The sequence below is a fragment of the Dendrobates tinctorius genome, unplaced genomic scaffold (assembly GCF_039654945.1).
Source record: "Dendrobates tinctorius isolate UK_male_01 unplaced genomic scaffold, ASM3965494v1 ptg000036l, whole genome shotgun sequence".
NCBI lineage: Eukaryota > Metazoa > Chordata > Amphibia > Anura > Dendrobatidae > Dendrobates > Dendrobates tinctorius.
This window is the reverse complement of record NW_027361704.1, coordinates 23,008,836-23,031,480: the sequence shown is the minus strand read 5'-3', so window position 1 is coordinate 23,031,480 and position 22,645 is coordinate 23,008,836. Positions and strand designations below refer to the sequence as shown.

General features: G+C 41.7%; 1 protein-coding gene across 3 annotated transcripts in view; it reads left to right on the top strand.

The window, feature by feature from the left end:
* The window catches only part of FBXW11 (F-box and WD repeat domain containing 11), a 108,116-nt gene extending 88,481 nt beyond the window's left edge, over positions 1-19,635 (top strand). For 2 of the 3 annotated variants that reach the window (XM_073573750.1, XM_073573749.1), the window contains 4 exons: positions 1,413-1,523; positions 10,180-10,258; positions 14,829-15,014; positions 18,834-19,635. In XM_073573750.1, the coding sequence (XP_073429851.1) occupies positions 1,413-1,523; positions 10,180-10,258; positions 14,829-14,990 (352 nt within the window). In that variant the 3' untranslated portion in view covers positions 14,991-15,014; positions 18,834-19,635. Of the gene's footprint in view, positions 1-1,412; positions 1,524-1,780; positions 1,842-10,179; positions 10,259-14,828; positions 15,015-18,833 lie in introns of those variants that run through there. The other variant, XM_073573751.1, reaches the window with a different exon arrangement.
* The last annotated feature ends 3,010 nt before the right edge of the window (positions 19,636-22,645 follow it).

The following is a 22,645-nucleotide window of genomic DNA, read 5'->3' as shown; positions in this document are numbered from 1 at the left end:
AAAAATCCATGTTTTTTTTTCTTCAAAACATTCCTGTGGAGCACCTGAAGGGTTAATAAACCTCTTGAATGTGGTTTTGAGCACCTTGAGTGGTGCAGTTTTTAGAATGGTGTCATTTTTGGGTATCTTCTTTCATATAGACCCTTCAAAGGTTCTGCAAATGTTATGTGCAGCAAAGTACTGCAGTGTGCAGGCGCCGGGAAAGGTCAGAGAGGCCCAGAGCCTGCGCACTGCAGTACTTTGCTCTTCCGTCAACAGGACAAAGAAGTACGCCTGCGCAGGAGTGTGATGTTGGGAGTGAGGAAGCAAGCAGGAGGGCGGCATCGCAAGAAGTTGGGAGGCGCCGGACCTGGACCGGCGACACCAATTGGACCGGACTGCACCGATTTTGTGACGCAGCAGCGATATTGCTAGCGATATCGCTACATGTGATACTTGCCTCCAACTGGCTCCCCCGCTGGTTATCGCTGATCGCGCGAGATTGGCCTGGTCCATTTCGTCGTCTGCTTCCTGCTGGCGCCGACGAGCGAGCCATGGACGGAGGCGGAAGATGGACACCTTCGCCGCGTCTGAAAGGTGAGTACGACCGCTGAGGCATCGCTAGTGAGATCTGCCTGTTTGGCAGCTCACTAGCAACCATTTAGCGATGCATCAGCGATCCTGACCGGGTCATGTCGTGGTCGAGATTGCTGGTGCATCGCTAAATGTAAAGGGGCCTTAAGTCATTACATTTCTTAGACTGATAACCTCTCCTCCTTTCATTTAAAACAAGCCCTGGAGGTAGATTCTCAAGGAGATCTATGGCCCGAAGATCTTAACAACTTATTTGCATATTAATAAGTGTGGCTTTCTATGGAATCAAGCAAGGTATCATTTTGTCCTACATGCCCATATAAATGACTTAATAGGGTTGTCTTAAGGCCCTGTCACACTAAGTGAGATCGCTAGCGATATCGCATAAGCGTCACCGATTTTGTGACGCAGCAGCGATATTGCTAGCGATATCGCTATGTGTGATACTTACCTCCGACCGGCTCCCCTGCTGTCTATCGCTGATCGTGCGAGAAAGTCCTGGGCCGTTTCTCGTCGGCCGCTTCCTGCTGGCGCCGACGAGCGACGCGTGGACGTGGGCAGGAGGACGTCTTCATTGCCGTATCTGACAGGTAAGTAACGACCGCCGACCGCTGCTGCATCGCTGAGAGATCTGCCTGTTTGGCAGCTCACTGGCGACCATTAAGTGATGCACCAGCGATCCTGACCGGGTCGTATCGTGGTCGGGATCGCTGGTGCATCGCTAAATGTGACGGTACCCTTAGTGACAAATTCCCCGTAATTATCTTTTTCTCTTTATGCAATCTATACTGCAAATGTTATTCTTTGTAAAATTGTGTATTTTTGTTTCACAATAACAGATTATGGGATATAGAATGTGGAGCATGCTTACGAGTTCTAGAAGGCCATGAAGAACTTGTCCGCTGTATAAGATTTGACAACAAGAGGATAGTCAGTGGAGCATATGATGGGTAAGTATGACAGTACATAGTGTGAGCATTACACCGTAAAAGGATTTTTTTTTTCAAATTGCTGTTAATTGATGAGCACCATAGTGGTTAAAATAAAAGCCTTCAAATCTGTAGATGTTAGAAAATTGTCGTTAGTCATATTATTAGACTCCCTTTTAGCAATGGAAATAATTCAATATCACACAATCTCACACTGTAAAAGATGAACAGATTTATCAAAGATTATTACATGTTGTGTTTTTTTTTTTTTTTTTAAGACTGACTTCTTTGGACTCTCTTTGGCATGCAATGACCTCATCCTAGGGTAGTTATTCTGGACAAAATGTCATGTCTCATTTGTTAACTTAAATGTGTTGTCCTTTGAACGTAGTACATTTTAATGAATAGATCTTGGAATAATAATTTCCACAACTGGATGTGTTTAATAAAATGTTCCTGTTCTGAGATGGTTATAAAAGGTTATAAACACTTTTAATAGTGAAACCTGCATTGGGAAGTGATCTTCTCAAAGGAGATATGTATGTAAAATGTCCTGGAATGTCATATGTCAGTTTCTCATGTGTCCACAATGGGCCTGGAAAATACAGGAGCTGACATGTCCTCTAGTTCAGGGTTCCCCAACTCCATTCCTCAAGGCCCACCAACAGATCATGTTTTCAGGATTTCCTTAGTGTTGCTCAGGTGATAATTGCTTCACCTGTGCAATTCAAAGGAAAACCTGATCTGTTGGTGGGCCTTGAGGACTGGAGTTGTTTTAGTTGTCTGAAATACAAAAATTTTCATCTCCCTAGTCCAAGCAAACAGATGAGGCGAGAAAGCGGCACCTTTGTTTAAAGCGAACCTGTCAGCATGATGGTTCACAGTAACCTACAGACAGTGTCAGGTCGGTGCTGATTATAATGACACCTGCGTTGATAAAATCCGTCTTGTGGTTGTTTACTATATGCAGTTTTCAGTTAATGAGATTCTTGTGCTTTCGGGTTGTCCGCACGGGGGGGTGGTATCTTTGTGGTGCTCTGCTTAGATATTCATACTGATGCCTTATGACAGATCCTTCACTGACCTTCACCCTATTTACATACTGTATACCTTAGTTTTTGGGGAAAAAAATTACATTCATCATGCTGGAGCATAAGATCTAGAATATACATTTTTTTCCTTTTTATTTGGTTATTTAAATTTAAGGAAAAAAAATTACCTTAATCAAAACGGCGCCGTGGTCATGCCTCCGCAGTAGAATCAATCACGTACTGCTGGGAAAAAAAAAAAATTAGACTCCATCAAGATGGCACCTGCGCAGTAGCATCTATTGAAACGCAATAGATTCTACTGCGCAGGAGCCAACACCATGTTGGTAGACAAAAAAAATTAGGCTCCATCAAGACGGCACCTGCGCAGTAGCAGCTATTGAAACGATGCTATTGTGAAGGCGCAGCCATCTTGATGGAGCCTAATTTTTTTTTTTTCTATAGCACAGGCACAGCTGCCAGCGCCGTTTTGGTATAATATTTCTTTTTTTTTTTTTTTTTTTTTTAAATCAAAGTAAATAAAATGAAAATGTGCATATTATTCACCGTATAATGCTACAGTGCAGGTGCCTGCCTGATTTTTTTTTTTTTTTTTTTTTTTTTTTTTTAAACCATATTAAATGCAATATGTGAAATAGGGGGCAGGTCACTGAGGGATCAGTGACCTGTCATAAGCTGTACAAATGAAAATGTAAGCAGAGGATCACATGAAGACACCCCCCCCCCCCCCCACAGGCCGCCCAAAAGCACGAGAATCTCATTAACTGAAAACTGGAAATAAAGATTAAACAACAACTACAAGATGGGTTTCATCAACCCAGGTATCATTGTAATCAGTATAAAAGCACCGACCTGACACTGCCTGTAGTTTACTGCTGACAGGTTCACTTTAACGTGTCTAACAAGGTTGCATAGAGCAGAAAATGCGGTATTAAAGTGCAGAGGGGGTAGATAAGTTCATAGTTAAGCACAATATCATAGTTTAACATAAGGGCATACTCTGGTATTTTCCATTGTTTTTCTTTTTTCTGTACTGTTTATCCCCACTGAACATGTGCTCCATGGACAATGCTACCACGTGTGCATCTTGTGGGATCTATGTACACTGTGTTCCAAATTATTATGCAAAAAATATTTCCTCATATTTTCTCTAAATTACCTATATGAATTGCAGTCAGTGTTATTTTCCAGTCATCTAATATTCTAGTATAATTGCAATGTTTTTGAACAAACTGCCTATGAAAACAGTATATTTTTAAAAATAAGAAACACTCAAAATGCATGTTCCAAATTATTATGCACAGCAGAGTTAACCTTTTTATTTTTATTTTGACCAAAAAAATGGTCAATTGTGAAATTATAAGCATTATCAGCTTATTACAAAATGAAATCAAACAGTTTTCAAGTCAAACCTTTATTCTAGGTGATGTTACATTTGCACATAGGACCCCTTGTTCGAAAGAAGCTTCTGAACACTCTCGTCCATTGAATTTGTCAGTTTTTGGATGGTTTGTGCTTCAATTGTTTTTCATGTGGACAGAATACCCTCCCAGAGCTGTTGCTTAGATGTGAACTGCCTCCCGCCATCATAGACACTCCTTTTGATGAGCTCCAGAGGTTCTCAATGGGGTTGAGGTCAGGGGAAGATGGTGGCCACACCATAAGTTTGTCCTCTTTTATGCCCGTAGCAGCCAGAGATGCAGATGTGTTATTTGCAGCATGAGACGGTGCATTATCATGCATGAAAATGATCTTGCTGCGGAAAGCACGGTTCTTCCTCTTGAACCATGGCAGGAAGTGCTGTTTTATAAACTCCACATAGATTATGGAGTTCATCTTTACCCCTTCAGGGATCCTAAAGGGGCCGACAATCTCTCTCCCCATGATTCCAGCCCAAAACATTACTCCACCTCCTCCTTGTTGGCGCCTTAGCCGTGTTTTCATGGGGTGTCCATCAACCAGCCATCCTCCACTCCATCCGTCTGGACCATCGAGCGTTGCACGGCACTCATCGGTGAACAAAACAGTTTGGAAGTCAGTCTTCATGTATCGTTTGGCCCACTGGAGCCGTTTCTGCTTGTGCAGTGGATAGAGGTGGTCGACAGGATGGCTTACGCACAGCTGCAAACCTCTGAAGGACCCTGCATCTTGTTGTTCGGGGGACGTTGGAGGCACCAGCAGCTTCAAAAACTTGTCTGCTGCTATGACAAGGCATTTTTGCAGCTGCTCTTTTAACCTGACGCAATTGCCTGTTGGAAAGAGTCCTCAATTTTTCCTTTTCAGCATGCACACGTGTGTGCTGGGAATCGGCTACATACTTCTTGATTGTGCGATGATCACGATGAAGTGTCTTGGCAATGTTGATTGTAGTCATGCCTTAACCTAAATACTCCACAATTTGTTGCTTCTCTGCAGCCGACACATCCTTTTTCTTTCCCATTTTGGCAAAAAATGTAGGCTGCTTAGTAATGTGGAACAGCCTTCTTAAGTAGTATTGCCTTTATTTGGACACACCTGCCAAACTAATTTGCAGATATCTGCAATTGCTTTCAGTGATATAAAGAGCCCTGACACACATCACCATCAATGAGTGTAAATGACAAACAAAAAAATTCTAACCTTATCACTCCTAAACTCTTTTTGCATAATAATTTGGAACATAGTTTATACCTTGAATAGCTGTTTGAGGGTGAATGTATCTGCTCTTGATATCCGTATGTTACATGATTGGAAGCCCAGATAATGTCTCTAAATGTGCAGCTTGCAACACATGGGATCATTGCAAACATGGAGAGAAGTGTAGAGCTCACTGAGCATGCACTGGCTGGGGCCAGTGATGTGGAGGTGGGGAAGATCAGGAGCCAGAAGTACATAGCTGGATAACGTTACAAGAAGGGGTAGGGGGGAAAAGTGCCCGGCAGCTCAGTAGTGATCTGGCACAACCTAGTAAATATGCCTATTTGGCTAATATTAGGAATGCAGGCCCAGGACTCGGATCATTACAGCAGGATGTTGCTCCTAGCAACTAGGAAAACGACTGCTGTAGCAAGAAGGGAAATAAAAGTGCAGCAAAGACCAGACATGTTGGTTTTAGGGGACTCTATAATTAGGCGGACAGACAGGATCATCTGTCACCGAGACCTTGAATGCCGAATAGTGTGTTGTTTGCCGGGTGCTCGGATTCCACATATTGCGGATCGGATTGACGGTTGCTGGGTGGGACTGGGACAATCCCAGCGGTCTTTGTATACATCGGTACCAATGACAAAGTTAGAGGGAGGTGGAAGGTCCTTAAAAATGATTACAGGGAGCTGGGAGAGAAGCTGAAGGTGGTTGTTTCAGAAATACTGCCGGTGCCACAAGCATCACTAGAAAGACAGCGGGAGCTTGGGAAATAAATAACTGGCTTCAAAATTGGTGCAGGAAAGAATTGTTTGGGTTCATAGAGAACTGGGCTGATTTCTCTGTCGACTACAGGCTCTACGGTAGGGACGGGCTACACCTCAATGGGGAGGGTGCAGCTGTGTTTAGGGAAAAAATGGTCAGACGGGTGGAGGAGCTGTTAAACTAGGATCTGGGGTGAGGAAGGGTAGATGTGCTGAAAAGGGGATAGAGTAAAAAGTGAGACAATAGGGTTCAGTGAAGATCTAGGGGGGCTGGGATATGCAAGAAAAATATAGAGCTGAGTAGGCATAACAAATGTGCTAATGGTATTATATGTCTGATGGCAAATGCAAGAAACCTCGCAAACAAAATGAATGAACTGGAGACTCATGTCAGTCACAGAATATGATGTGGTGGGCATTATAGAAACCTGGCCGGATGAAACCTATGGCTGGATAACAAATTTAAAGTATTTAACTACATTTAGAAAGGACAGGAAAGATACAAATGGAGGGGTGTGTATTTTTGTAAAATTCAACTTAAAACCTAATGGAAAGCTGCTAATTGTAGTTTGCTACAGGCCTCCTAATATAACTGAACTAGTAGAGGAAGAAATGCTGCAACAAATTAAAAGGCAGCATATAATAATAAGGTCCTTATTTATGGGGGATTTTATCTATCCAGACATTCAATGGGACATAGAATCTTCTGGGTGTGCTAAAAGCTACAATTTCTTATCCGCAGTACCGGACAATTACCTCTGATGAACCGACCAGGAGAGGTAATCTGCTGGATCTGGTCCGGTCAAATAGACAGAATTTCAGATCTACAGGTCACAGCATTTGGGAAACAGTGATCATAATATGGTTAGTTTCAATGTAATTTCCAATCAAACACTCAAAAAGGAAAATGCAAAAACCTGGAACGTTAGGAAAGCTGATTTCAACAAATTAAGGAAAGAGCTTAAAAAGAACCTGTCAGCAGGATTGTGCTGAGTAACCTACATAAAATCCGTCTTGGGGTTGTTTAGTCTTTATTTGAGGTTTTCAGTTAATGAGATTCTCGTGCTTCAGGGCAGGCTTGTGGGGCGGTCTTTTGTGGGGGTCTTCATGTGATGCTCTGCTTAGCTATTCATACTGATGGCTTATGACAGGTCACTGATCTGTCACTGACCTGCCCCCTATTTTACATACTGAATGTAATATGTATTGAAAAAAATCACATTCAGCCAGCAGACGCCGGCACAGCAGCATTTAATTTTATTTGCTGATATAAATTTATTCCGAAGGAAAAAAATCTCTAAAAATGGCGCCGGCCGCGCCTGTACAATTTTTCCAGGTTAACCCATTTAACCATTCATATATATAAATATATGCGAGGTCAATACAAAGGACTGGCACATGACTTGTTCCTTCCAGAGACCATACTAAAGACCAGCGGGCATTCATTACGGGTGGATGAAAGACGATTCCAGCAGCTAAATAGGAAAGGGTTCTTTACAGTTAGAGCAGTCAGACTGTGGAATTCCAACCACAAGAGAGGTAGTAATGGCAGACACTATAACAGCTCTTCAAAAAGGGCTGGATGACTTCCTCAGTACACAACATTGTGGGTTATAGATAATTTAGTGATGAAATGTACAATTGATGGAGGACGGTTGAACTTGATGGACCTAGGTCTTTTTTTTCAACCTATATAACTATGTAAAAAGGAAGAAGCGGACGCTTATCTAATATACTTATAGGGTTGTAAAACCCCCTAAAGATAGGGTATACAGGCAATATATACACATCAGAAAGTAGTGTCATTCTGACTGGTTTTGCGTATCTAATGTTCTCAAAGGTTACTGATGAGGGATGCTTGTGAGATATGTATTGATGTTTTCTAATTCCCTAACTTCCCACTTATGAAGATTAAGGGTTTCCTCACTAATCCAGGCCTGGGCAAACTGCAGCCCAAGGGCCACATCCAACCCCATGAGTGTTCCTGTGTGGCCCACTGACACTCACAGCCAGAGGACTGGAGTCCTCACCTTTTGTATGTGAGAGTTAACCCATACCTCCCTCTTTTTTCCCAGCTTGTGCTGTTGTATGTCCTGTGCAGGAGAGGTAAGGGTTAAGTCCCCCATAGTGCTCCCCCTGTGATCTGTGGCTTATCACATCCACTCCATAGACTGCAGTTAGGATTCCCACCCCCTCCTGTCAGCTGCTGCCCCATATGTGATGTGGATCTCTGCATATGGAGTAGAGGTGGGAGAAAACTTTTTTCCTATGTTCCTAATTTATTGCTTGATCAACAGCTATTACGTGCTACAATAAGCTTTATTGCAGCAAGTATTGTCAGGTTATGTTCACACAACTGTAATATTTGTCCGTGAAAAAAAAAAAAAATAAACCCGACCTCACACAGAGCACTAGAAGCAATGTTATGGAATTGAGCTACTGTATAAACTCTTGTATAAGCCGACCCGAGTGTAAGCCGACCCCCCCTAATTTTGCCACAAAAAACTGGGAAAACTTATTGACTCGCGTATAAGCCTAGGGTGGAAAATGCAGCAGCTACTGGTAAATTTCAAAAATAAAAATAGGTACCAATAAAAGTAAAATTAATTGAGACGACAGTAGGTTAAATATCCATATTGAATCAGGAGCCCCATATAATGCTCCATACAGTTCATGATGGCCCCATAAGATGCTCCATACAAAATGCACCCCATATAATGCTGCACAAAGGTTAATAATGGCCCCATAATATGCTCCATAGAATAATACACCCCATAAGATGCTCCATAGAATAATACGCCCCATATGCTGCTCCATAAAGGTTATGGCCCCATAAGATTCTCCATAGATTATGCCCCATATGCTGCCCCATAAAATGCTCCATAGAATATGCCCCATATGCTGCTCCATAAAGGTTATAGCTCCATAGAATATGCTGTCCCATAAGATGCTTCATAGAATAGGCCCCCATAAGATGCTTCATAGAATAGGCCCCCATAAGATGCTCCATAGAATAGGCCTCCATAAGATGCTCCATAGAATAGGCCCCCATAAGATGCTTCATAGAATAGGCCCCCATAAGATGCTCCATAGAATAGGCCTCCATAAGATGCTCCATAGAATAGGCTCCCATAAGATGCTCCATAGAATAATCCCCACATGCTGCTGCTGCAAATTAAGAAAAAAAAAGAAAAAACAGACATACTCCTCTTTAATGAGCGGTACCACGTGACCGCTGATGGCAGGAGGTGGAGACCGTGAGACAAGCAGGGGGCTGCAGAGATGCACCGGGGGGGGGGGGGGGGGGGCAATATGATCTGACTCCCCCCACCGACCCCAGTGCTTATGACTTGCGTCTAAGCCGAAGGGGGGGGGGCTTTCAGCCCCCAAAAATGGGCTGAGAATCTCGTCTTGTACGCCAGTATATACGGTATTTAGATTACAGCTTGAAAATGTCTGTGTGGGAAATGTCACAGCACCCGCTGGTCTCTTCTGTTTTTGCCATTTTCTGAGACCCGTAATGTTTCCACTTTTCGTGATGTCTGGTTGGGTGAAGGCTTATTTTTTGTGCACCGATCTGACTTTTTTTATACCATTTTGGTGAAGATACGATCTTTTGATTGCCCGTTATTGCATTTTATTGTAATGTTGCAGTGACCAAATAAAGTAATTCTAGCATTTCAATTTTTTTCTTGCAACGCCGTTTACCAATTGGGTTAATTATTTTTATATATTGATAGATCTGGCGATTCTGAATGTGGCAATATCAAATGTGTTTGATTTTTTTTTTTGAATGGGGCAAAAGGGGGGTGATTTGAACTTTTATATTTTGTCAATATTTTTAAAAGCATTTATTTTTACTTTTTACTTGCTTCAATAGTCTCCATGGCAGACTTGAAGCTGCAGTTGTCTGATTGCCTCTGCTACATAGAGCAGGGCTGCACTTATAAAAGAAAGGCTGACACGCACGTCCATCTTGGAAGCTACTCCCTGCCTCTGATCCAAAAACTGTGTATGAATAAGGGATAACTTGCATTTGTTAAAGCCCCAGCGTAATCAATTCAAAGAGGGGACCACAACATTCCTTAACAGAATGTAATAATAGCTGCCTTAGGTTTTCATTTACCAAATATAGCCATATTTTAAGTAATTATATATGTTACAGCAAATGTTTGTGCAACTTTTTTTTCATAAGCAATTATTCTTTCGGGTGAAATCAAATCTCCTTTTACCTTTTTCTAGAAAAATAAAGGTTTGGGACCTGCAAGCTGCCTTGGATCCACGAGCACCTGCCAGCACATTATGTTTGCGTACTTTGGTGGTATGTATAAATGACAAAAGAAATTTCCAGATTAACCCATTTAACCATTAATATACAAAAATGTGTGGTCCGTGCATAGGGCTGGCACATGACTTGTTTCTTCCAAAGACCATATTCAGGAAAAGGGGGCACTCATTATGGGTGGAAGAAAGGCAATTCCGGCAGCTAAATAGGAAAGGGTTCTTTACAGTTAGAGCAGTCAGGATGGAATGCCGACCACAAGAGGTAGTAATGGCAGACACTATAACAGCTTTAAAAAAGGGCTGGATGACTTCATCATTACATATAACATTGTGGGTTATAGTCAATTCAGTGTCAAAATATGTACAATTGGTGGAGAGGGGTTGAACTTGATGTACCAAGGTCTTTTTTTCAACCTATGTAACCCCTCAACAACTGTGCCCAAACGAAGAAATAGGAGAACATCGACAAAGTATAAAATAGATTATTTTTTGAATGGTTACTTTATCATAAAGTATACAATAATAACTATAAATAATATAAGGGAGACCAAACTAAAGACACCAACATCAGAGAAATAACAGTCCAATAGTCCACAAAGGAGACCAAAAGTCAGGATGCAGAAAGTATTAACCCCTTCACGACCTGTGACACAGCGTATGCATCATGAAAGTCGGTGCCAATCCGACCCATGACGCATACCCTGTGTCATGACTTCAAAGCCCCCCTGCGGGTCGGGTGTCCGGAGTCAATGAAAGGTCACCCGACCCGCAGATACAGGGGGCTTTGTTCTTCACCACAGGGGGCATGGCTTCGCCCCCACGTGGCTACGATCGCCCTGATTGGCGTTTCACTTTTAACAGCCAATCAGAGCGATAGTAATATTTCATCAATGAAAATTGATGAAATATTACAATCCAGCCATGGCCGATGCTGAAATAGCATCGGACATGGCTGGAGACACTAAGTTAACCCCCCCCCCCTGCCACCGACTGTCACAATCTGCCCCCTTCCCTCCGCTCCCCCCCCACCTTCCGATCCCCCCCCCCATGATACTCACTAACCCCCTCTGGCCGTCCCGGTTTCCGGCCATCCGGCCGTCCCGGTCCATGGGTGCCGCCATCTTGGAAAATGGCGGGCGCATGCGCAGTGCGCCCGGCGGCAGATTCATTTTTTTTTTATTTTGATCACTGTGATAAACTCTCACAGTGATCAAAATAAAAAAAAAGGAAATCACCGCACCCGTTATCACTCCCCATAGGGACAAATAATAAAATATTTTTATTTTTCGATTAGGGTTAGAGTTAGAAATAGGTCTGGGGTTAGGGTTGGGGTTAGGGTTTTTTGGGATTAGGGTTAGGTTTGTGATTAGGGTTAGGGGTGTGTTGGGGTTAGGGTTGGAGATAGAATTGAGGGGTTTCCACTGTTTAGGCACATCAGGGGGTCTCCAAACACGACATGGCGCCACCATTTATTCCAGCCAATCTTGCGTTCAAAAAGTCGAACAGTGCTGCCTCCATTCCGAGCCCCGACGTGTGCCCAAACAGTGGTTTACCCCCACATATGGGGTATCAGTGTACTCAGGAAAAATTGCACAAGAACTTTGTGGGTCTAATTTCTCCTGTTACCCTTGGGAAAATTAAAAATTGGGGGCTAAAAAAATAATTTTTGTGGAGAAAAAATTATTTATTTTCACGGCTCTGCGTTATAAACTTCTGTGAAGCATTTGGGGGTTCAACGTGCTCACCACACAGCTAGCGTACCACACAACAGCGTACTCAGGACAAACTGAACAACAACTTTTGGGGTCCAATTTATCCTGTTACCCTTGTGAAAATAAAAAATAGTGGGCTAAAAATCATTTTTTGAGGGGGAAAAAATATTTTTTATTTTCACGGTTCTGCGTTATACACTTCTGTGAAGCACTTGGGTGGTCTAGTTTCCAAAATGGGGTCATTTGTGGGGGGTTTCCACTGTTTAGGTACATCAGGGGCTCTGCAAGCGTAACATGACGCCCGCAAACCATTCCATCAAGTCGACATTTCAAAATGTCACTACTTCCCTTCAGAGCCCCAACGTGTGCCTAAACAGTGGTTCCCCCCCCCCCAACTTATGGGGTACCAGCGTACTCAGGACAAACTGGACAACAACTTTTGGGGTCCAATTTATCTTATTACCCTTGTGAAAATAAAAAATAGAGGGCTAAAAATCATTTTTTGAGGGGAAGAAAAATATTTTTTATTTTCACGGTTCTGCGTTATAAACTTCTGTGAAGCACTTGGGGGTTCAGATTGCTCACTACACATCTAGATAAGCTCCTTAGGGGGTCTAGTTTCCAAAATGGGGTCATTTGTGGGGGGAGCTCCAAAGTTTAGGCGCACAGGGGCTCTCCAAACGCGACATGGCAACCGCTAAATATTCCAGCATATTTTCCATTCAAAAAGTCAAATGGCGCTCCTTCCCTTCTGAGCCCTGCCGTGCGCCCAAACAGTTGTTTATGACCACATATGAGGTATCCGTGTACTCAGGAGAAATTTCCCAACAAATTTTATTTTCGATTTTATCCTGTTACCCACGTGAAAATGAAAAAATTGATGCTAAAAAGAAAATTTTTGTTGGAAAAATTAAAATGTCCATTTTTTCCTTCCACATTGCTTTAGTTCCTGTGGAGCACCTGAAGGGTTAATAATCTTCTTAAATGTAGTTTTGAGTAGCTTGAGGGGTGCAGTTTTTAGAATGGTGTCACTTTTGGGTATTTTCTGCCATATAGACCCCTCAAAGTGACTTCAAATGTGAGGTGGTCCCTAAAAAAAATGGTTTTGTAAGTTTTGTTGTAAAAATGAGAAATCGCTGGTCAACTTTTAACCCTTATAACTCCCTAACAGAAAAAAAATTTTGTTTCCAAAATTGTGCTGATGTAAAGTAGACATGTGGGAAATGTTATTTAGTAACTATTTTGTGTCACATGCCTCTCTGGTTTAACAGAATAAAAATTCAAAATTTGAAAATTGCGAAATTTTCACCAAATTTCCATTTTTTTCACAAATAAACGCAAAAATTATCGACCTAAATTTACCACTAACATGAAGCCCAATATGTCACAAAAAAACATTCTCAGAATCACTAGGATGCGTTGAATCGTTCCTGAGTTATTACCTCAGAATTGCAAAAAATTGCCAGGTCATTAAGGTCAAAATAGGCTGGGTCATGAAGGGGTTAATTTGTAATCTACCATATTTTTCAAACTATAAGACGCACCCCGATTTTTGGGGTGGGGAAAAAAGCAGAAAAAAAGATTTTTTATTAGATGGGGGTCCGTCCTATTGTCCAAATTTAAGGTATCTTACGTGAGGGGCTGGCGGTGGTACAGCAGGTTCACAGAAGGCATGGTCCCTTCCTCAGGATAAGAGAAGTGGGGCAATGCTGCAGTCCCCGGGTCCAGTGTAGGCGATGCTGATGATCGGTGTGGGCTGTGGGGAGTGCACCTTAGCAGGGTCCCTCCTTTGGATGCCAGAAATGTGGCGACGCCACGGCCTGGTGTCCATGGGGGGTTGCGGCCGAGGTGCCGTGATGCTGAGGCGTGGTGGACGGTATGGCGTGTACCTGGGCAGGGTCCCTTCCTCAGATGAGGTGACGCTGCGGCCCGGTGTCCAAGGCGAGCAGAGCTGGGTTAATCACGGGTTTCTCGGTGGCGGCAGTCATCTTCCTGAGGCCAAGCGTACACAGATCAAGTTCTCCACTTCCCAGGGCTTCAGGAAAATGGCCGCGGGAGGCCGCGTGTGCGCAGATGGAGATTGCGGCGGCCATTTTCCTGAAGCCGAGCACTCAATCTGCGCACTCGGCTTCAGGAAATTGGCCTCCGCGATCTCAATCTGCGCACGCGCAGCCTCAGTAAGATGGCCGCTGCCACCGAGAAACCTGTGATTCACCCGGCTCTGCTCTCCGTGGACACCGTGCCGTGGCGTCACCCTACCTGAGGAAGGGACCCTGTAACGTGAAATTAAGAAAAAAGTAAATGCAATTCTGCCATGTTTTTTGGGGGTTTGTTTTTACAGTGTTCATTCTGTGGTAAAATGACTTTGAATCATGATTCTATTGGTCAGTATGATTATAACTGTCAAACATTCACAAGTTTTTTAAAAAAAAGTCACCATTTTCTGAGACCTCGAACTTCTTTATTGTTTTTTATTTTTCCATCAGTGTGTCAATTTGAGCTGTGAGAGAGCTTGTTTTCTGTATGGTGAGCCAACGGTTTTTAATATCAGTAAAACACAATTCAGCTGTTTTGGGGGATAGTTTCCATTTTTGTTTAGTGATCATGTTAAAATATATATTGTGGAATTGGAATTTTTATTATCCATCAATGCACTTTTGTTTATTTTTTCTAGAGTACAGATCTTTACTTTTATCAACCAGATGCTACTTATTCCAATCCCTTTATCAGCCCGGTATCTACGCCATACTCGCAGTCTAGGGATACTGCACTCTACACCATAAATCTGTATGCACTTGTGTTGCACTTTTGTGTTAGATTCACGTGTAATTCTTGACCACAGCTTTTCATTGTAAACTTTTTATTGTATTTGAGCTTTATTTTAATTCTTTTCAGGAACATTCAGGACGTGTATTTCGGCTCCAGTTTGATGAATTCCAAATCATTAGCAGCTCCCACGATGATACAATTTTGATCTGGGATTTTTTAAATGTTCCTACAAATGCTCCAAATGAAACCCGCTCTCCATCTAGGACATATACCTACATCTCCAGATAGCATCATGCACTTTTTCCTTACCAGGTGATTTTCTATGTTATTATTAATGTTGGATAAAGAGTTGCGTTCCCTGCAGAGTTTGAAGTGTGGCGTCATACGAGCGAGTACATAGTGTAGTGTCTTATAGTAGCAGTACAGTGAGTTTTCAGGGCCTCTCATTCACACTCTGCAGACCGCATTCTCAGCATCCATTAACCAGCGATGCAGATTGTAAATGTTTAGCATGTTAATGTAAGAAGTGGGCTGTTTAACCACGCTATAGATATGTATCCATGTAAAAAAAAAACATGGTAGAAAGTTCAGTAACTAAAAATATTTAATTTTCTAATTTGTGTCAGTTTCAAGTTCCATCATATCATGTTTATTCCATTCACATACTTAGCTGCTTCCAATACTATGGCTGGGTCTATACTTAGGCTGCAGTTATCTGAGCCCCCACAACACATTGCTCTCTCCAGCCGAACTCTGTTTTTACTGTTGTCTGAACTGTCAAATGTCCATGTAATTAAATTGTGAAGCAACGTACTTAAAGTAGATGACTAGGGCTATGTTCAAACATTGTGTTTTTGCAGCCTTATTTTTTTCAGCATTTTTTAAAATGCAAAGTAAAAGCATGCACATGCTTCAGATTTTTATGCCTGACTGAATTGGAAAACTGCAGCATTTTTTCAATTTAACCCTTAAAACCCTGGAGCTGTTTTCAATTTTGCGTTTGTTTTTTGCTCCCCTTCTTCCCATAGCCATAACTTTTATACTTTTCCGTCAATATGGCCATGTGAGGGCTTGTTTTTTGCAGGGCGAGTTGTACTTTTGAACGACTCCATTGGTTTTACGATATCATGTACTAGAAAACAGGAAAAAAAATTCCAAGTGTGGTGAAACTGTAAAAAAAAGAAAAGTGCAATCCCACACTTGTTTTTTTGTTTTTGTTTTTTATTACTAGGTTCACTAAATGTTAAAACTGACCTGCCATTATGATTCTCCAGGTCATTACGAGTTCATAGACACCAAACATGTCTAGGATCTTTTTTATCTAAGTGGTGAAAAAAAATTACAAACTTTGTAAAAAAAAAAAAAAGCATGCTTTTCCAATACCCGTAGCGTCTCCATTATTCGTGATCTTGGGTTGCCTGAGGCTTATTTTTTGCGCCCCGAGTCTACGTTTTTAATGATACCATTTTGGTGCAGATACGTTCTTTTGATCACCCGTTATTGCATTTTTGCATTTTAATGCAATGTCGCGGCAACCAAAAAAACATAATTCTGGCGTTTTGATGTTTATTCTCGCTACGCCGTTTAGCGATCAGGTTAATCTGTTTTTTATTGCTAGATTGGGCGATTCTTAACGCGTTGATACCAAATATGTGTAGGTTTGATTTTCTTTTTGTTTTATTGTAAAAAGGGGGTGAATTGAACTTTTATATTTTTTTTTTTATATTTTTAAAAACATTTTCTTTTTACTTTTGGCATGCTTCAATAGTCTCCATGGGAGACTAGAAGCTGCCACAACTCGATCGGCTCAGCTACATAAAGGTGATGATCAGTTCGCCTCTATGTGGCTGAATTACTGACTTGCTATGAGCGCTGACCACTGGGTGGCGCTCACAGCAAGCCGGTACTAACAACCATGAGGTTTCCATCTCCAGGAGTCTTCGTGTTGTCACGCCGACACACTGGTGACCCGCGATCACGTGACGGGGGTCACCGGTTTGCATATTTCCGGCACGACTGCTGGAAGCGCTTGCTAAATGCTGCTGTCAGTTTGACAGCGGCATTTAACTAGTTAATAGCTGCGGGTGGATTGCAATTCCATCTGCGGCTATTGCGGGCATATGTCACCCGTTCAAAACAACTGACGTGTTGGGAAAGATGTGGGCTCAGCGCCGAAGCTCACATCAAAGGGAGGGAGTCCAACATCGACGTACTATTACGCCTGATGTCGGAAAGGGGTCAGAACGTCAAGTTTTGCAGCATTTTATCACCCATATGAGGCAATGAGTGAGTGCAAAAACACAATCGTGCGTTTTTGGAGAATGAAACGATCTTTATTACACAACTGTAGAAAAATGACACTTTGAATCTGTACCAAAACACCGCAAAATCTGCTTTTTATAAGCCGCTTCCTTACTGCCAAGAGAACAGGGTTTTGCCTGATGAAAAAACGCAGCATGTCAACAAAGCCCAACGCTGCCCATCTTTCTAACTGTTGTGTTTTGACATCTGTTTAATTTTAATTTGTCAAAGATCTTAAATATAATTAAAAAAACAGCTGATATACTATTCTACCAATAGGTAGCAGAAGGAATCTGCAATGTATTAGCTTGTTCTAATGCTGTATTTGTATAATGTGGTTATCATGTTTCCTCTAACCATCTAAAACACGATGTATTAAAGGGGTATTCACAAGTTTGGAAGTTATTGCCTATCAACAGCATAGGGGTTAACTTCACGATCACTGGAACTCCCACTGATCCCAACAATCGGGGGGGGAGGGTGTCAATCATGCGCACCTCTGCTCCATTCATTTTTATTGTAATGCCTTAGGGGTACTTCACACATAGCGAGATCGCTGAAACGTCACAGGTTTTGTGACGCAACAGCAACGTCGCCAGCCATCTCACCACGTGTGACACATAGCGGTGAAGGTCCCCCCCCGCTGCGATATCGCTGATCGTGCTCGAATGTCCTAGCCATTTTTTGTTCGTCGATGTCCCGCTGGCCAGCATGCATCGCTGTGTTTGACGCCATAACGATGAGAGACCTCGTTGGCGGCTCAGAACTCAGGGACGCAGGCGTGATTTTGCTTTGTCTTTTCAATGCCCCCTCAGCTCCGATTGGTGGTCTTAAATTAGGATCTTTGTAGCGTTTCCTTTTATAGGTCAGCTATCAATTATATGCAATCATAACATTTAACATGTACAGTTATAATAATCGCGTGTCCCCGTGTCAGTGACTGGATCCACGAATAAATAGCGCACTAGCAACTCAGACGGGGACGCTGAAGCAAACCGCGTAGTGATAGCGCAGTAGTGGCCACCAATCGGAGCAGAAGGGCGTGGAAAAGGCAACGCTGAAGCACGCATAGCGAGGTCTGAGTCGTCAGAATAGCTGCTGTGTGACAAAGTCCCAACGACCGCCGAGGTCGTTATGCGAATCGACGTATCGTTGCTGCGTCGTTCAGTAGATCTGCCTGTTTGACAGCTTACTAGCAACCATGTAGCGACGTACCAGCAATCCTCACCAGGTCGTATCGTTGTCGGGATCGCTGGAGCGTCGCTATGTGTAACGGTACCCTAAGACCCATTGAGCGCAGCACTTGGCTATCTACAGCAATCCCATTGAGAATGAATAGAGCAGCAGTGCACATGAGTAACCTCCCGCGTCTGTAGGAGTCCCTGCAGTCGGACCCCTGGTAGCTTCCATACTTGACGATACTCCTGTAATGTACAGAGTCCTGTTCCCAGGCAGTATACTGCAGACTCTCTATTACAACTGTGAATGTGCAGGGCTCTACTTCCTGTACAATAAAGAATTAGGCCTCTACGTTCTGCAAAACACATGTACAGAAGATATATACATCCAAAATATATTCTCATAACTTAAAAAGTGTACATTTTGATTAATAGAGAACATTACATGATGTGCTGCTAGCTGTGTGGCTTTGTTTTCATTAATGTTTTGTTTCTCATAGCTGGAGTATTTTCACCCGACTGCATCTATTTTAAGCATTTTTGTGTTTCTGTAAACTTCTCTACATTTGAAGCACAAACCTATTCTCTGTTTGCGAGCAAAGAATACAGTAAATATGTAATTCTAATTTTTATTGCATTTTTTTTGTTTTAGGGATAATCTATTCTGAACTACTGTACTGGATATGTGGATACTGCGAGAAGCTAATGTACTAGTAATTATTGGAAATTGTTACTGGTGCCACTTATAAGGAAAGTTTAAATTATATTGTCTCTCATTCTTATTACTATGAAGTTACAAGCCACTTCAATAGATGCGTATCTGTTCTGTTCAATAATTTGCATCTAGAATCCAAAGCTGAAATGTAAATTTTCTATAAGAACTGAACATTTGCCGAGGGGAATAAGTACAAAAGGATGCAACCTCATTTGTTTTGCACTTAGTGACTCTGAAGGAGAATGTTTCCCAATATATTTTGGGTGCCAAACATATCCAAATGTTCTTTGTGCTTCATTTTTTCAACTTTAAAAGACAAAAAATTCTTTGTTTAGCATGCATGTGGTCGGAAATCTAACTGTATATGCCAATTGTTGCCCTGTTGGAATACTTTCACTCATGTACATCGATCTTGTTTGTTTTGTAGCATCTCATCTTTTTTTTTTTTTTCTTTTTTTGTGAATTGACACAACAAAGTTAAAGGATTAGCCATGCAACACTAGTGGAAAAATAAGCTGCGTACTCTGTTGCTTTAATGTAACCCAGAGAACAAGCTTTAAAAGTTCTGTATTCTAAAAGTTGAACCTGTTATGTAAACTGGAAAAAAAGTCAAAAAATGTTTCTGCATTTCTGGACTATTGCGTTACTTTGTGTCTCTCCTACATTGTGATGTTAGAACTTCAGTTTCCATATTGGACATTTCTGATCCATCACTCAAATAAATACCTACATATCACAAGCGGCTCTAACTACTAGCACCTCTTTCATCTATGGTACAAAAGGAATTTGTCGTTTGAGAGATCTCATTACAATGTTAACGATCTATAAAAAAAAAAAAACACGTTTTCTTTTTCCTGGGCAAAGGGGTTTAATCATTCCAGGTGAGATTTCTAAAGATTTTTAGTCCTCTTTTTTCTCTTGTATAATAAGGTAATATATGATCCATTGATAAATTTGTTTGAAAGGTGCACTTTACAAAAAAAAATATATAAAGGGGTTGTCTAAGATTAGAAAAACATGGCTGCTTTCTTCCAAAATCTGCATTTCTGTTTGCAGTTAACATCTGGTTTTGTAGCTTTGAACCATTCACTTCAATGGAGCTCAGCTCCATTATGACACACAACCCGTAGCCAGGAAGACCCCTGTAAATTAGTCAGTATTCGGGTGGTACAGGTTTTAATATGGAACTCCATCACATTTTGAAAGTTGTGTTTTGATTTGTGCCAAAGTTAACGTGTTAATTTTCCTTTTCCCGGTTTTTCTTTTAAGTTGCAGTTATATTGTGAGATGCACTTGGTCTTCAGGTTGCTCTAATGACATTGGATATGTTCGCTTTTGACTATAACTTGGCTTTTTCTTGGTAATTCTGTTTATATTTGATTAAAATGTAAAAAGTTTGTTCGGATGTGAATAGAATATTAATATGACATTAATGTGTAAATCTCCGACCTATTGAACAGCGTGACTTCAGCAGTCAGCGATGTACTGCAGTTGTCATGGAACAAATGTGTACAGTCTGATTCCTGTGGTCCCCCGATGTAAATAGCCCCAATCTGTGACCGCGTTCTGTGTGTGAAGGTTGTCAGTGCTTAAACTAGCCTAACATTGAAATTTACAATAACGTCTGCCATTTACATTGTTATTTTTGGAATCGGGGCTCTCAACTGTTACGTGAAAAGTAAAGCAAGTTGGATGATCTTTCTTTATATTAAATGCACAAGAAATGTTGAGTGAATTATAGAACTCATTTATAAGGATTTCAGTTGTAGCTACATTGTGTATTCAGTATTCTCATAGTGTAGAAACGAAAAAAAAAAGTGCTTAAAGGGAATCTGTCACCTCATTTTTGGCCTATAAGCTGCGGCCACCGCCATCAGGGGCTCATCTACAGCATTCTGTAATGCTGTAGATAAGCCCCCGATGTAACCTGAAAGATAAGAAAAAAAGTTGGATTATACTCAGCCGGGGATCCGGTCCGATTGGTGTTGCGGTCCGGTGCCTCCCATCTTCTAGCGATGACATCCTCCTCCTTACTTCTGCTGCGGCTCCTGCGCAGGCGTACTATATCTGCCCTGTTGAGGGCAGAGTAAAGTACTGCAGCACGCAGGCGCCGGACCTCTCTGACCTTTTCCAGCGCCTGCGCTCTGCAGTACTCTGCTCTGCCCTCAACAGGACAGATATAGTACACCTGCGCAGGAGCCGCAGCAGAAGTAAGAAAGAGGACGTCATTGCTAGAAGATGGGAGGTACCGGACCGCAACACCCATCAGACCGGACCGGACACCCGGTGAGTATAATCTAACTCATTTTTCTTATCTTTCAGGTTACATCGGGGGCTTATCTACAGCATTACAAAATGCTGTAGATAAGCCCCTGATGGCTGTGGCTGCAGCTTATAGGCCAAAAATGAGGTGACAGATTCCCTTTAAAGTGAAGCTCCTCTTTGGAAGTGATTAGTTTTCACCTGTTAGACCACGTTCATACATTCAGTATTTGGTCGGTATTTTACATCAGTATTTGTAAGCCAAAACCAGGAGAGGGACAGTCGGAGGAAAAGTAATTGAAACACGGCACCACTTCTGGATTTATCACCCACTTTGTTTTGTTTTGTTTTTACAAATACTGATGTAAAATACTGAACGTGTGAATGTGGCCTAACCCGGGTATTGTAATAAACGTCTGTCTATTACCAAAAGGTCTCCAGAAATAATGCTACATTAAGCCAGACGCAGCTCTGCTGTGAGCACCTATCTTTACCACCCTGTTCTCATCAGCATAGTCATCCACTATGGACTTCCAGGTAGAGATCCATATGAAATCAGACGGTTCAGTAGACTAGGAGAGGGCAGTGTGGGATATTGGATTATTTCTAAAGCAAAGAGATGAGCGATTTCACACAGCAACACTTATGGAATAAGTGTGTAACATAGCTGGCCTTGAATAGCTGGAGCCGATGCACTTGAAGGTGAAGAGATTTGGATTTCCTTCTTACTTGCTGAGAGCTACATTTGCTTAATTTTCAAACCTTACAAACACCCAGAAGCAGCAACACATTTGCTCAGAATTTAGCGATGTATAGGTAACTGCTTTTTGTGTGTTTTTCTTGCATTTCCAGTTAATGAAATCTGTAATTGTTACTTTCCATTTGGATCCATCTGGAACAGGTAGCGACATCCTAGCTAACAGTGATGGCAGTGTCGTCCAGTCACCCTATATTTCTGTACAATACTTAGCAGTGAGCACAAGTTGCTTATTCTATGTACCCGAAATTACTGCTCATTTGATGATGTGTATAAAGCTTGTATGAAATATACATGTGTCCCCCTAAAACATGTTGTCTAAAAAAATATATTGGTAACTTTATTTAGTGTAACTTGCAGGTGAAATTTCATTCCCATAGAAATTCTGAAATACACTAACGTACTGGCTGCGCTCTTGATATTATTTTGCTAACAATTACTGGACATATGTACATGAATACTATTTAATTAGAAGCACTGGGAATTTTTTTTTTAGTTCTGTGTTTATCCTTTATTTGAGCATATGTGTATGAATAGCTTATTGAAACTGTAAATATATTGTTTATCAAATGCTTTGTACTGTGGAATGTGCTTAATAAAAAACCAATTCCGATAAGCATTCAATTATACATGTGTAATAAAAACAGAAAAGTATGATGGTTGGAGACTGAATGTGAACAGAAATCTGAACATTATGGTATGTGACTACAAACCCCCATATAGTCTAATC